Source organism: Microcaecilia unicolor, chromosome 5 (genome assembly GCF_901765095.1).
Source record: "Microcaecilia unicolor chromosome 5, aMicUni1.1, whole genome shotgun sequence".
Classification (NCBI taxonomy): Eukaryota; Metazoa; Chordata; class Amphibia; order Gymnophiona; family Siphonopidae; genus Microcaecilia; species Microcaecilia unicolor.
The window spans coordinates 236,682,750-236,698,393 of NC_044035.1; the positions used below are offsets into that span (position 1 = coordinate 236,682,750).

Consider the following 15,644-nt stretch of genomic DNA (forward strand, 5'->3'; position numbering starts at 1 on the left):
TATGTATCAGCATTTACCCCAGCTCTGTGGTTGGCAAAAATGCTTGCACCTAAATTATAGGCACATATTTTACTTGTTATGCTAGTTTTCTATAGAGAAAAGTAAGCACCTCCTTTCCTTTATACAATAAGCCCTACGTAGGCACCTGTAAATGCCTAAATTTAGTTGCACTGTTACAGAATTGCCTTTCACGTGCATACTTTTATTCATATATAGGGTGGGCAACATTCAGATAGTGAAGATGCTTACCTGTAGCAGGTATTCTCCGAGGAGAGCAGGCCTTAAGTTTTCACATGTGGGTAACACAATCCACGTTGCCTGGTCCAGAGCTTGTGACAAGCTTTTACAGAGCATTTTGGAGTGCGAGTCACGCTCCACTGCGAATGTGCGAGTGCTTTCCCGTCTGCCATGAGAGCATAGGACCATCAATACAATACTAGAGAATAAAAGAACAGAACAGACAACTCAAAGGAGAGGTGGGAGGGTATGTAAGATTATAATGCCTGCTGTTTTCGGAGAATACCTGCTACAGGTAAGTATTTTGCCTTTCTCCGAGGTCAAGTAGCCTTTCGTTTTCTCTGAGGACAAGCAGGCCTATGATTCTCACATGTGGGAACCCTAGCTACCAGGCTCACTGAAAAAAATAACCATTGGTCAACTGGACCACGCAACGGTGAGGTCAAACACAGATTAACCTAAAACTATATACAATCTGAGTGAGAGTGCAGCCCGGAACAGAACAAAACGAGTCTAGGAGGGTGGAGTTGGACTCTAGACCACCCCAAAATTCTGCAAACCAACTGTCACGTCAGGTATCCTGTTCAAGGCAGTAGTGAGATGTGAATGTGTGGACCGAAGACCACATTGCAGCCCTGCAAATTTCTTCAATGAAGGCTGACCTCAAGTGGGCTATCAATGCAGCCATGGCACCAACATTATGAGCCTTTTGACATGACTCTCAAGGGCCGGGCCAGCCCAGCCTGGGCATAAGTGAAAGAAATGCAATCTGCCAGCCAACTGGAGATGGTGCATTTCCCAATAGCAACCCCCATCCTGCTGGGATCAAAAGAAACAAAAAGCTGAGTAGACTGTCTGTAGGGCCTAGTCCGCTCCAAATAAAAAACCAGTGCTCACTTGCAGTTCAAGGAGTGCAGTGTGCTTTTGACAGGATGGGCATCAGGTCAGGTAAAGAATGTTGGCAAGACAATCGAATAGTTCAGATGGAACTCTGACACAATTTTAGGAAGACATTTATGGTGTGTGTGGAGAACTACTCTGTTGTGATGAAACTTAATATAAGCTGCATCCATCACTAAGGCCTGAAGCTCACTGACCCTGCGAGCTGAAGTAACAGCCACCAAAAATATGACCTTCCAAGTCAAATACTTCAGATGACAGATATCAAGTGACTTAAAGAGAACTTGACATTGAGGTCCCATGACACAGGCGGAGGTTTGGCAGGGGGTTTTGTCAACAGCAAACCCTTCATTAAGCAAACAACTAGAGACTGACAAGAGATGGGCTTACTCTTTACATAGTGAAGGTAAGCACTAATTACAGTGAGGTGAACCCTTACAGAGTTGATTTTAAGACCAGACTCAGAGAGGTATAGAAAGTACTCTAGCAGGGCCTGTGTAGGGCAGAAAACAAGTTCTAGGACACTGCCTCACACCAGATGGCAAACCTCCTCCATTTGAAAGAGTAACGCATTTTGGTGGAATCTTTCCTGGAAGCCAGCAAGATCTGGAAGACACCCTCAGGAAGATGCAAGGAAGTAAATTCTAAGCCCTGAACATCCAGGTCATGAGGGCCAGAGACTAGAGGTTGAGATGCAGAAGAGATCCCTCGTTCTGCATGATGAGGGTTGGAAAACCCTCCAATCTCCATGGTTCTTCAGAGGATAACGCCAGAAAAAGGGGGAACCAGATCTATCGCCCTTCAACTGTCCCCTATCCCTGATATGTCCTGTCTGTCCTAACCCTTATCCCTTACTTGTCCTGTCTGTCTGTCATAATTAGATTGTAAGCTCTATCTAGCAGGGACTGTCTTCCATGTTCAAGTGTGAAGCACTGCGTATGTCCAGTAGCGCTATAGAAATGATAAGTAGTAGTAGCAATAAGGAGTGATCAGAATCATGGTCCTGCAGTCTTTGCTTGAGTTTCAGCAAAGTCTTCCTTATGAGAGGTATGGGAGGATACACATACAGAAGACCTGACTCCCAAAGAAGGAGGAAGGCATCTAATGCTAGTCTATCACAGGCCTGGATTTTTGAAAGAAACTGAGAGACTTTGTAATTGGATCAAGCAGCAAAGAGATCCACCAAGGCAGTGCCCCACACTCGGAAGACCTCGCAGGCAATGCCCATGTTGAGTGACCACTTCTATAGTTCCATGACCCTACTCAGTCTGTCAGCTGTTGGATTTGCCTGCCAGATAAGTGGCACTGAGGAACATTCCCTGTTGGATTGCCCAGTGCCACATACTGATGGCCTCCTGACACAGAGGGTGTGATTTGGTGCCCTCCTGCTTGTTGGAGTAATACATGGCAACCTGATTGTCAGTTTGAATGAGAACAATTTGATTGGTCAACCTTTAGAGCGTTCCAAATCACCCGGAGCTCCAGAAGGTTGATGTGAAGATCTGGGCTGACTAAGCATCTTGAGTGTGAAGCCTGTCTACATGAGCTTCCCATGCATCAGTCATCAGTACCTTCATGGTCTGTGAAAGTTGGAAGTCCCTGAGTCCAACTGGATCGAATCGTCCACCAAAGCAGAGATGGAACCAGCTCTGGTGACACTCGAATGATATCCTCCAGGATCCCCATGGCCTGACACCACTGGGAAGCTAGGGTACACTGGGAAGTTCTCATGTGAAGATGTGCCATAGGTGTCACATGAACAATGGAGGCCATGTGGCCCAACAATCTCAACATCTGCCAAGCTGTGACCTGCTTAGCTGCTTGGACTCAAGCAACAAGGGCGGCAAGAGTGTCCGCCAATGGGAGGAAAGCCTGAGTCCGCTGAGTGTCTAGCAGGACTCCAATGAACTCCAATCGCTGCACAGGGAGCAGATGGGACTTGGGGTAGTTTAAAACAAACCCTAGTAGCTCTAACACCCGAATAGTCATCTGCATGGACTCCCGAACACCATCCTTCAACGTGCTCTTTACCAGCCAATCATTGAGATAGGGATGCACATGGACTCCCAGTCTGTGTAGCGACGCTGTGACTATAGCAAGATACTTGGTGAAAACCTGGGGAGCCAACGCAAGCCCAAAAGGCAACACGCGGTACTGGAGGTGATGTGTCCTCAACCGGAATTGAAGATACCCCCTGTGAGCTGGAAAGTATCTGGATGTGAGTATAAGCATCCTTTAAGGCAACAATGCATAACCAATCATTTTCCTGAATCATGGGGAGAAGTGTGCTCAGGGAAATCATCCTGAACTTTTCTTTGACTAGGAACTTGTTCAGGGCCCTTAGTTCTAGGATGGAACGCATCCCTCCTGTCTTCTTTTGCATAATAAAGTACCTGGAATAGAATCCCTTCCTGTCTTCCTCTTATGGAAGGGACTAGACCGCATGGGCCTTTAGAAGGGTGGAGAGTTCCTCTGAAGTATCTGCTTGTGCTGAGGGCTGAAGTGATTTGCTCTTGGTGGGCAATCTTGTGGTTTGTTTCACCAATGTAGGGCATAACCGAGACAGACTATTTGAAGGACCCATCAGTCAGAGGTTACAAGGGGTCACCTTTCATGAAAACATTTCAGCCTTCCTTGACCAACAAGTCATCCAGGATGGTCACTTTTACAACAGCTATGCTCTGCTGGAGCCAGTCAAAAGCTCGCCCCCTGCTTTGACTGGGGAGCTGTGTGGGTCTTAGGTGCACAATGTTGATGAGAATGAGCGTGCTGGGGTTGAGCCTGCTGAGGCTGGTGAGAAGTGGTGTACCTATGCCTCTGTGAGTAGTAAGTACTCCTTTTTGACTTGCTGAAAAACCATCTAGATGAGGAGGTAGTTGCAGAAGGTGCCCAGTGGGAGGGACTATCAAAAGTATCAGTATGCTTCTTGATGGAGGTCAGCAACCTCCTCCACCTTCTCTCCAGAAAGATTATCCCCTCTGGCACGTAACATCTGCCAACCTCTGTTGGACCACCTGGTCCAAGTCAGAGACACACAACCATGAGAGTCTGCGCATCGCCATACTCTGAGCAGGGATCTTGGATGCTACATCAAAAGTGTCATAGGTGCCCCTGGCCAAGAACTTATGACACACCTTCTGCTGCTTGACCAGCTGGAAAACAGATTCAGCCTGCTCCTGTGGGAGACAGTCTGCTAAATCAGACATACTACTCATCAAAGGAACGCAAGTACAGGCTCATGTACAGCTGGTACGATTGGATACAGGAGGTGAGCATGGAGGCCTGATACATCTTCCATCCAAAAGAATCCAGGGTTCTAGCTTCTCTACCAGGAGGTGCTGAAGCATCTTAGCCCAGCATATTTCCTAGAATTCCTGGCTCTTTTGAGTGCGGATTCCACCACTAGGGAATGATGAGGCAACCGAGGCCTATCAAACCCAGGAGAAGTCTGGTACATAGTGTCAATCTTCTTGGGAAGGACAGGGACCAGCATATGGGACTCCCAGTTTTTCACTTGAACATCCCGTAAGATCTTGTAAAGCGGGACCATCACAGCTTTTCTAGGAGGATACTTGTAGTCCAGGACGTCGAACATCTTAGCCCAGGCGCGTCCTCCACTTCGAAAGGAATTGGACTGGCATTCACCATTTCCTTAACAAAAGATGGGAAGGAAAGGCTCTCAGGTGGAGACTTTTTCCTTTCCTGTGGAGGGGAGGGATCAGATGGGATGCCTTAAGACTCCTCCTTCAAGAAGTACCATAGAGCCTCCTCCGACTCCCATGACTGCTCCTAATCAGTGTCAGCCAGGAACTCCTCATGGGAGGGCTTAGACTGAGCCCACCTTGATGAAGAAGAACCATGTCCCTGAGAGGGGAGTCGAAGTTTCAGCTCCAGCCTCGATTCTGGCTAAGCTTCCTCCACTGACTTTGAGGGGGTACCAACACGGGTGGCAATCAATGCCGGTCACAAGTGGCGCCAACATCGAAGACCTCACTGCAGGCATGGCAGGCGCAAGCACCCCCAGATGCTGATACACTCTGTTGTATAAACCGTGCCAAAAACTCAGGGAGCAAGTCCCAGAGGCGCTCATCGAAGGTCTACATCAAGAAAAGCTGGAGCATCCATGTAGAAGCAGCTGCTGAACTTGTGGGGTCGAAGCAGGTGTCTTGTCCTGGCTGCCTGGATACTCCTGTATGGAGGAGGAGGGGGAGCGGTCTTCCCAGCACCAACATTTCTTAGGTGCCATGGAATCCCTCAGTGCCCCAGAACTCCCAGCATAAATGCATCAAGGGCGATTGATGCTGATGCTTCTTCCGATGCTTGGCATTGATGCTCCTCAGTGCTGACAAGAACAACATCGAGTCCTCACATCACCTCGGGGTCGGTTGCAATGCCAATCAGTCCCGAGGGGCCTGCAGAGCAGCCAGAGTCAAGGCAGGAGATGATCCACTCGATACACGATCACTCCCAGTGTCAAAGGGTCTTGCAGCCATATGGACTGGCACACCTGATGCCAAAGCAACACCGACAACACCAATGCAAACACCAAAATGTTTCACTCTTTGAGTTTCTCTGGCTGTGTTCTTGTCTTCATACGGAGACAGAAAAGACAGTTAGAAAGGGTATGGTCAGGTCCCAACACTGGAGACACCAAGAATGGGTGTCTGCCAGAGATGGTCCTATTGCATCGGGTACAGCGCCTAAAGCCACAGAGAACCTTTGATGACATGGAAGGAAAAACAGCCGTGGCTAAATCAAAAGTCTCGATGGTGCCGAAAAAGGGCAAAGCACCAGAGAAAAATGAAGGGAAGGACCTGTTCGAATCTCAGGTCCAAATGCGGCCGCATGGTAAAATAAAGGAAACCTAAAAAAAAAAGGGGGGGGGGGAATAAACTATAAGTGTAAGAGAAAGAGAGAAAGAATACCCCAAACAAGGTATAGAATAAAACAAAAAAGACACAAAAAGACGCTCTGTTAGAAAACCGAACTGGCAGCTGTGAGGAGAGAAGAAAAAAAACATGTCCACTCCTCACCACGGAATAAACAGAACTGATGGTCTTGTGCTTTCGCGGCAGATGGGGAGGTACTCTTGCATGCGTGGTGGGGTGCCACTCATGCTCCAAAGAGCTGTGTAAAAGCTTGTCACAAGCTCCATACCGGGCAACGCGAATCTCGTTGCCCACATTTGATAATCATAGGCCTGCTTGTCCTTGAAGAAACCTAATTTACCCACAAAATCACTTTGAAAATTGCCCTCTGTGAGCCCTGATGTGGGTACATGGAAGATTTATGCAAGGGAAAAGCAATAAACCTCTGGGTCATTTGCTTACATTAACAAGTTATTGATTCAATTACAGTTTCATCAAAACTGCTTGCAATAGTATGCATTAATTGAAAACATGTTTCGCTAATTCTCCTAGGAGATCATACCGCTCTCTGCAGCTGCATGTGGGTTGGCAGCTCCCTGTTTTTCATTAATAGCTGTCGAAACTCTGTCCTCAGTACGTCAAGCTCCTGTCTCTTTCTGGATTTTCTGTCCTCAGCTTCCTTCACCATCTGGTCATGTTCCCTTTTAAGCTTGGCATTCTCAATGCTGGAAATGGTCAATCACAAAATGGAGGCAGTTATGCTGTCTAAAAGTCGAAGACTGACTACAAATACACATCGAAGAACATAGATGATTATAGGCACCAAGGGAAGTCAATTCTATCTGTTCATAAATCAGAGATATTTTTCCCTTAAGAATTGAGGACAAGACCCAAGGAAGTCACAGCTATCTCAACTAATACAGAGCCATCAGGGAACAGCAACACAGTGAAAAAGACTTTGTTTTAGAAAGAACTGCCTAGTACTTTTGCTCTCCTAATATATTTTTTGGCACACATAAATGAAATTATTTACTTGTATCAGGTTTTCTCCAAGTACCACAGGACTCACTAATGAAGCCTGATCAGTGATGTGAGAAACACAGCAGCTTTTCTAGATCTGGTTAAGCCATCTCATCATGCATGCATGCCTGTTCCTACCTGACACTGTCGTGCAGGATTTCCTTAGTCTGTTACTAGCTAGAAGAATATGGTCTATGATCTGTGCCCTCATTATGGCCAAACAGACCTGGATGGGCTGCAGTGGGCATTGATGGCAACTCCAGTAGTTGAGGAGAAAGATCAGTGCTGAGCCCCAAGAATGGCAAGGAAAGATCAAGTATGCAAATGTTATATCCCATCTTTGTTTGCTCTGAGGACAAGCAGAACTTTGGATCTTCACACTGGGGTTCCCTAGTTACAGGCTACCTTCAATATAAAAGGGAAAACACAACAAACAACAGGTAGACACCAATATTTTTGTTGGCAACAGGTCGTTTTATCATTTTAGTTTATTTTTTCAGAAGGCAGCCTGGAACTAAAAGATAGGCCTAGGCAGGATGGAGTTGCTGTTATAGAATACTAGTGTAAATCGATAGTCTTAAACCTAAACCTTACACTAGCTGAATGGCTGGTGTCAATGCTTGCACCTAACTACTGTCAGATAAATATATAACAGCTAGTATTTTCTCTGGTTGATATTCAACTGGCAGTGGTCAGCGTTTTTTTAAAATGCTGACTGTTGCCGACTAAATTGGCCCCAGATATTCAATGCCAGGCCATGTACAAGCACCTGCACTGAAATCCAGGGCTAATTTCTCAGGTGCTAGACACCAGAGTTTCTGTGGGTCCCAGACCCAGACCCAGATAAAGAATGCAGGGTCCATCTGCTCCCCTAATTCCTCCTCCCACCCCAGGAAACCAATCCCTTCTGGTCCTCCCCAGTGGCGTACCAAGGGGGGGGGGCGGTGGGGGCGGTCCGCCCCGGGTGCACGCTGCTGGGGGGGTGCTGCGCGCCTGTCTGCTCCGCTCGTTCTGTGCTCCCTCTGCCCTGGAACAGGTTACTTCCTGTTCCAGGGCAGAGGGAGCATGGAATGAGCGAAGCAGACAGGAACGCGGCCCCCCCCCCCCAGCAGGTAAAAATGCACCCAGGGGGGTGTCCTTTCGCCAGGAGGGAGGTGTGGCCTTTCGCCGGGATGGAGGGGTCACGCTGCACCCGGGGGGGGTGTCCTTTCGCCGGGGGTAGGGGGGTTGCGCTGCACCCGGGGGGGCGCATCGGCGATCCACCCCGGGTGTCAGACACCCTAGGAACGCCACTGGTCCTCTACTCCCTAACTAGACTGTAAGCTCTTTGAACAGGGACTGTCTTTTTGTGTATGGTGTACAGCGCTGCGTATGCCTTGTAGCGCTATATAAATGATAAATAGTAGTAGTAGTAGAAGCATAGAAGCAGCCCCCCCCATTCTGATCCTCCTCCCTCCCAACCTTCTTCCTCCCTCCCTCTCAACACTCTTAGAAGACCTCCCCCTCCTCTGATTCTCTTTCCTCCCTCAGAATCAGCCCCCCATTCCAGTCCCCCTCCTTTGCTCCTGCCCCCCCACCCCAGGGCCGCTGGGAAACTCAGCCGGCCCAAGGGCAGAACCAGAGCACTGCAAGCCCCCCCCCCCCCACACACACACACTTGCACCACCGCTCCTGCCCACCCCCTTACCTTTCTGTCTTTGCCTCCAAGGGAGGGCCCGGGCCCGGCACCGGCAAGCCGCTTCCTGCATGCCTGCTTCGACGGTCTGTCCTCTCTTGCTCCTGTCCGTGTCGGGAGTCAGGACCTGGATGATTGCATTAACGTGATATCGTGCTAATGCAATCATCCAGGTCCTGGGTGGCATGCAGGAGCAGGGGAGAACAGACCCGGAAGCAGGCAGCAAGAAGAACCTTGCCGGCACCGAGGCCAGGGTATAGGGCCTCCCCCTGCCCCCCTCTCTCTCGGTGGCCCTGGTCCCCCCCCCTCTGAGGGTTAGAAAGGCTCACCAGTCCCACTCCCAATCCCTGTAGGCCCCCTTGGCCTAGGTGGTCCGCTGGGGTCTGAGGACCAGGAGCAATGCACACTCGCTCCTGTCCGTGGCAGCTGACTCCTTAAAATTACTGCTGTAACCTCTAGCTTCTAAGGGGGTTGGAAGGAGGGGCTGTTTTTGAGGGGGTTGGGAAAGATGGAGGGGGAATGAAAAGGAGGGAGCTTTTTCCAAGGGCGTTGAGAAGGAGGGGGGAATCAGTAGGGGACTATGATTCTCTGCTTCCATGGGGTGGGAAGGAGGGAAGGGGATGGCAACACATTGGCCAGGACCCAGAAGTTAGCTGGGCACTGACTGATATTCAGACCAGTTCCTGATTAACTCCCCCTCTAAAGTTAGGATAGCCTTTTTTCTGTCCTAACTTTATGTAGTTGCTCAGCCAGTTAGCAGAATGAAAATCATTGCTAGCTGGCAAAGCTTCCACTCTGCCCTAACTCTGCCCCCAGATTGCCCACAAATTAGTTGGTTCTAACATGGGCAGTTAGAAAGGATAACTGGACAGTGCCGCTGAATATCTATGGTTAGCCCTGCACAAGTGATTTAAATGGCCAAGAGTTTCTGTCACGAAATGCCAAGCCACCCGCCTGGGGTTACTCCGCGGCCACAGAGGGCCTATCCCCACCACAGCTCAGATCTGCCTGCACCTGCCGCTTGTGCTCTACATTAGCACCCTCCTCCCATTGACTGGGTCACAACCACCTCTGGGCGAGTCTCCCACTCTCAACTTATCCCCTGTGATTTCTAGGTTATTGGAACCACACTCCCAGTGGTCCCCAGAAAGCATTCACAGACCCAACACACAAACCATCAGAATTCTTTATCAGTCCAGACAGCAGAGACAATAAACAATTATTTATTGTCTTTAAAAATTGAACAAAAAATACAATCAGCAAACAATAACAGGTAACTAAAATATGGAACAATTGTAACACTAACTGAACATTCGCTTACTTCCTAGAAAGTTCCTGGGGAGATCAGGGCATATATCTGTTCACAGAGCCTCAGCAAAGAGATCTGTCTCTCTTGGGCTAAGACTGAAGCAAGCAACAACTACTGGGTAATTTCAAACTCCAGTCCAATCAGAGTCCAGTCAACAAGTTTTAAAAGTATACTGCTCACAGTACTGTAGATTCACTTCTTCACTGAGTGAAACTAAAAGACAGCATTCACTTTTCTATAACAGCTTTAACATAAACATGCACCACCTGCTACCTAAACTAGAGAAATGCATTTCAGGATTAATAAAGGCAATTTTACAGGCTTAAAACACACTATTCTGTCACAGCTTCTTAAATTACTTTGAATATCTACCTCAATAACAGAGTATAAGTGCTAGACATGTCCACATTTACAGCCCTTTAACATTTGTGCACTAAAGAAATTAGGCACTAAGGTTATAGAATACTGGCTAAATACTGAAAATAAATAAATGCAGTGATTTGTATAACTGCTAATTAGTGCCAGTTAGTACCAACTAATACCAATTACCAATAATAGACTGTTAGTGGCAACTAACAGCAAATTAATCAATCAAGTTACACACTCAGCAGTCTAAATTCCATAGCTTGTATGTGCAACTTTCTGCACTAAGGGTAAAATTGTATGTGCAAAGGGCCAATATTGCTTCACATCTATCCACCCAGTTATGGTATTCTTCACTCTCCAAGACAGGGTAAAAAAGGCAACGGACTTGCTCTTATATTTAAGAGTATTTCCCAAATGTTTTCAATTAGTTCTGGGGTTTTCCCTGAACTGGAATATATGCTGTGCAAATTCTGTGATGATTCAAAGGAGGCAAATCAAATCGCCCTACTCCTCATTTACCATCCTCCCGGAGCTTGGTCCAAGGCAGAACCTCGACTTGTAGAGATTACTTCCTCTGCCATGTCCCAGTTTTCTAGGATTATCTTTCTGGGAGACTTAAACCTACACTTGGAAAATGATGCAAACCCCAATGTCCATAAATTCAAATCATTCCTGAAGGACTGCGAACTAACTACATTCTCCGGGGTGCAACTCATGAAAAGGCCATACGTTAGACTTCATGACTTCCTATCCTAATAGATCAGTTCATTCAAATGGAAGCTAGTACCATGGTCAGACCAGTTCCAACTGGATTTTACCATTGATATCTGTATGTCAAGTTTAACCAGGCACAAGTCCTCCAAACTCATCTACGAGGTCACTTTCTGGTCTCCTACACATGGTTCAATCAAATCCCGGTGGGACACCAAGATGAAAGCCATACTAGACAAAATTGCTTCATTAACCACTAAAAAGGTCAAGGTGTCCTGAAATTCACCAGAGGAACTATCCATCCTAAAAATGAAATGTCGACGTCTTGAAAAGCAATGGGCTGAAGCCAATGAGCGGAACTTGCCACCATATTAGTTTGTCCAAAACAGTAGCAAATGCTATTGAAAACAATAGCAAACTTGTGAGGTTTACACTGTTTTATAAAATCTCCTAGGTTTTGCATTCTCTCTGTTAGAATGGCATCAGGGTAGGGGGGTATAAGGGGATTTTGATGCCACCCCGCGACTGCGGTGGATATGAAGCGTGTGGGGGCCAGGGAGCCATTTGTGAGCAGTGAAAAGGGCACAGATGTACCCGCAGCTCTCTCTTTTCAGGCAGCCGGGGGTCATGTTTGGCATATGTAAAATTTAAGGTTGCTCTGTTCTCTCAATACCTTGCATCGCCTCCAGCGCTCATTCACACTATTTGACTCCTGTCCCCTTGCACCCTCTGAGCATCCTCCATCCTCCACCATCTGTTCCTTTGCTTCATACACAGGCACCTGGCAGTGTTGCCAGGTCTGCGGGTTTCCCGCACAATTGGGCGGCTTTCCGCGACTGGCTGCGGGAACATTTTGAAGGCTGCGGGAAATCGGGCGGCATTTTTGCGGCTGCCATACGGGTTTGGGCGCTTTTCCCGCGGCGACGCGGCATGGCCACAGGGTTTTTTATTGGTCTGTCCGACAGTCTCTGAGTCCGACTCCAATCTCCAATCCAATTGGAAGCCCAGCAGCATTCCCTGCCCTCTTTAGCCAGCAGCCCGCCTCTGCGGGGCTTCTATTTGGACCAATAGAAGCCCCGTGGAGGTGGCCTACAGGCTTCTCTTAAATACCTGCAGCGGCCCGGGCGCGCCCCGCCGCCAGAGAGACAGAAAGACGAACGATGATCATGATGAGACGAGCAGCAGCAGCCAGAGCCAGCAGCCACATAGCCCCAGCACTGGCCTGACTAAGGTGAGAGAGAGGCATGTCGCCAGACTCAATTGCCAGTTGAATCCGGTCTACTAAAGTCTAACACAGCCCGGCCTTATTCAGCTCACTTCAGCTTAGTTCGGTATATTTCAGTTCCGCCCACTTCATTCTAATCTGCAACACTGCAAAGCTCCTTTGGCCCTAATTAGCCCCCCCCCCCCCCCCCCAAGCTTGATTCCTTCAAGTTTGTTGGTCTCCTAAGCTTTGTCCTAGAGATACTGTAGTCCGGTGTAACGTACTTAAGCTGTGTTCAGTCCCAGGTCTAGGGTGTTATAGTCCAGTTTGGCACATTTGATTCCTGCCCTAGCCTAGAACAAGGAATCTGGTCTAGCCCGTGGTACCTGGCTGGGAGGGGGGGGGGGGGGCTGTGGCTTTGAGATGAGGCTGAGGATTGTTCAGGGATTTGCACAGAGAGGGAAGAAATGGCTTCTGTTGTCAGGGCTGTCAGCGCTGTGCCTGTCTCACTGCTAATCGCACGTTTTCCAGCTCAAAAGAAACCAAGATGATCATCTGTCTGCCTGGAGTGGACATGGATTGGAAAGATGGCGATGCTGTGCCCCAGGCCCCTCCCGCCACTAATGATGACGTCAGAGCGAGGCGACGTCGGAGACGGGGACGTTAATGACGTCAGAGACGACATAGTAGGCGGGACTAGTGACGTAGTGGGCAAGGTTAATGGCATAGTGGGTGGGGTTAATAACATCAGGGGCGGGGTTTTTGCAGTTTTGGGCTGGTTTTGGGCAGGGAACATTTTTTAAACCTGGCAACCCTGGCACCTGGTCTTCCAAACAACATCCTGTTGTCGGCTCCTCCTTGCCAGTCTGTGGCTCACACACCTCCTGCTGCTCTCGCTCCTCCTATTCTTGTGCCGCTGCTGGCTTCTCCCTGGAGCTACAGAACCGGAACCAGGCGAATATAGCAGACAAAATCCCCAGCACCAGGGTGGACCACATGCTGCTCACTAAGGAGCCCCAGCCCCCTGGGGGCTGAGCTGGGGATCCCCCCAGCTGCTGCCATCGCACTGCCAAAATACACCAGCAGTCCTCTGCATATATCCTTATGCTGCACAAGTCGGCATGTTTCTAACTATAACTGAGATAAAACAACATTGAATAACGACAACGTGGCTGCAGCTGCTGGCAGTTTGTTTTGGACAAACCAAGATGGTGGCTGCTAGGGGAACCGGCTTCAACCTTTTGATGTTATGCCATCTCCTGTTATCAAACCTCTTTGGTGGAGGAATAGAAGGGAGGACTTCTCTCCTCAGGACCTTCTTTTTGTCCTGCAAGAGAGCTTTTAACTTCCTACTCCCTCTGAGCTCTGCCCTCCTAACTCATTAAGCTACCTATGCTGCCCTTAAGGTAGCTCAGTTCCAGCCTCCGTGAGGAGTGTCCTTAAGGAAACCCTGCGTAATACCACTCACTCCCTCACAGGTCGCCAAAGAGAGAGAAAAGCATTGCTGATCTTCTCTCTGTTTTCCTGCTGATAAATCTGTCAAAACAATTTTGTTTGTGCAACACAACTGTAAGCATAGGTCATGCAAAGACTCTTACACATATTTCAGAAGCAAGCCAAAAGTTGTTGAGGGATATCCACTCTTCTGATAAGTACACTTGGGTTCAGACTCAGTCAAACTCAAATTCAAATGTTTTTGAAAAGTACATTATTGTCTACTGCTATACTGTTTGATGTGGGATCATTAACTAAAAGCCATTTACACATTTGCTATTAAAGACTTCTTTAGCAAAGATAGCAACTATTTTTATTTTTTTGTGTTCTCTTTTTTTGTCTCTGCAAATATGGTAACCCTACTAAAGGAGGGGTTTTGAGAAATAAGACAGATGCAGAAATCTCTGGTTAAAGTGATTTTGGAAAGCAGGAGACATCTCTGGCTGAGGTGCACTGTTTGAGAGAGAAAGGGAACATTATAACTGACATACTCTGTGCTCCTCACAACAGCCTTGTGAAAGGTAACCATTGAAGACTGATACATTCAGTGAACCAGGTGAAAGGTGAACAGCAGACACGGTTGCCAGATGGGCGGTTTTCCCGCCCAATTGGGCGGTTTTCCGCAACCCGCCGCGGGAAACTTTTGCGGTTTTTTGGGCTCCTTTTGTTTTTTCTGTGCGGGTTTTGGGGCGGTTTTTCAGCCGGCGGGGGGGGGTGGGGCTAATGGCGACAGAGGTGGGGTTTGTGGCGTTTTGGGCAGGGCGATCACGGTGGGGGCGGGGCTGATGATGGCAGGGGCGGGGGTGATGACGGAAGGGGCGGGGTTGATGACGGCGGGGGTGGGGTGTGTGCGGTTTTTGGGCGGGTTTTGGGCGGTTTTGTGTGGGAATTTTTTTTTTTTTTTATTTGGCAACCCTGACAGCAGAGTAGGCTGGATATGTAAATTGCTGAGCTCTCTAATGATCAACATTTACACACTTTGGGGATGATTATCTATCAAAACTGGTGAATAAAGCTATGGGTAATAAAGCGAAATGAAGGTAACTGAAACATGTTAGGTCAGTGAAAACTCCTCACCTGAACCCAATTAGTTTAGACTGGTCAGGATCTCCCTGGGGTTCTGACACAGGAGATGAGCTAATAGAGATTTTGTTAGTATCTGAGTCTCTTGGTCTTTTGAATGAGAGGGGAAGGTTCCCTCCAAAGGGGAAGACCTGAACTACAGGCCACACACTCCAGACGGCTAGAATCAGAGAGCATTAGACTCACAAAATAGCTAAGGGCTGTGGACCTGGCAAGGAGGCTCCTCCTAAAGACAGAAGCCTGGCCTACCAAGAAGAAGTGGGGGTTCAACAGCAGAACCACCTTTGGGAGTATGCTCAGGATCCCAGCTCCTCCTAAAGGCAGGGAGGCTCATGCTCTGCGGTCAGCCCAAGTTTCCTGCTGGCCCTGACACACCATGCTACCACTGCCACCACCATCCCTGACAGTAAGAAAGAAGCTTTTCCTTTAGAAGACAGGTTTTGCTTTTCAACAAATCAAATATTTGATATTGTGATTGGGCAGTTATATTTTGACTCATCTGTCCAGAGAACATTATTCCAGAAGTCTTGTGGGTTCTTCGGAGGTGAGCAGCAATGTTCTTTTCAGAGAGCAGTAGTTTTTTCTAACTATCCTCCCATAAACACACATTCACATTCACTTTTGCTGATAGGTGATACATAAACCCTCACATGAGCTGCAAGCAGAAAAGTCTGCAAATGTTTTGATGGTGGTCTTGGGATGGTTTTCCAGTTTGCTCTTGGGATGATCTTGGCAGGATGACTTCTGGGTAGAGCTCTTGTAGCCTTCAGCTGTTGC

General features: G+C 48.1%; 1 protein-coding gene across 1 annotated transcript in view; it reads right to left on the minus strand.

Annotated features, from left to right (window-relative positions):
• Positions 1 to 15,644, minus strand: part of CFAP44 (cilia and flagella associated protein 44) — a 444,725-nt gene that overhangs the window by 136,002 nt on the left and 293,079 nt on the right. Inside the window, exon 20 of the mRNA XM_030203902.1 lies at positions 6,568 to 6,730. Coding sequence (XP_030059762.1) covers positions 6,568 to 6,730 — 163 coding nt within the window. The remainder of the gene's footprint in view (positions 1 to 6,567; positions 6,731 to 15,644) is intronic.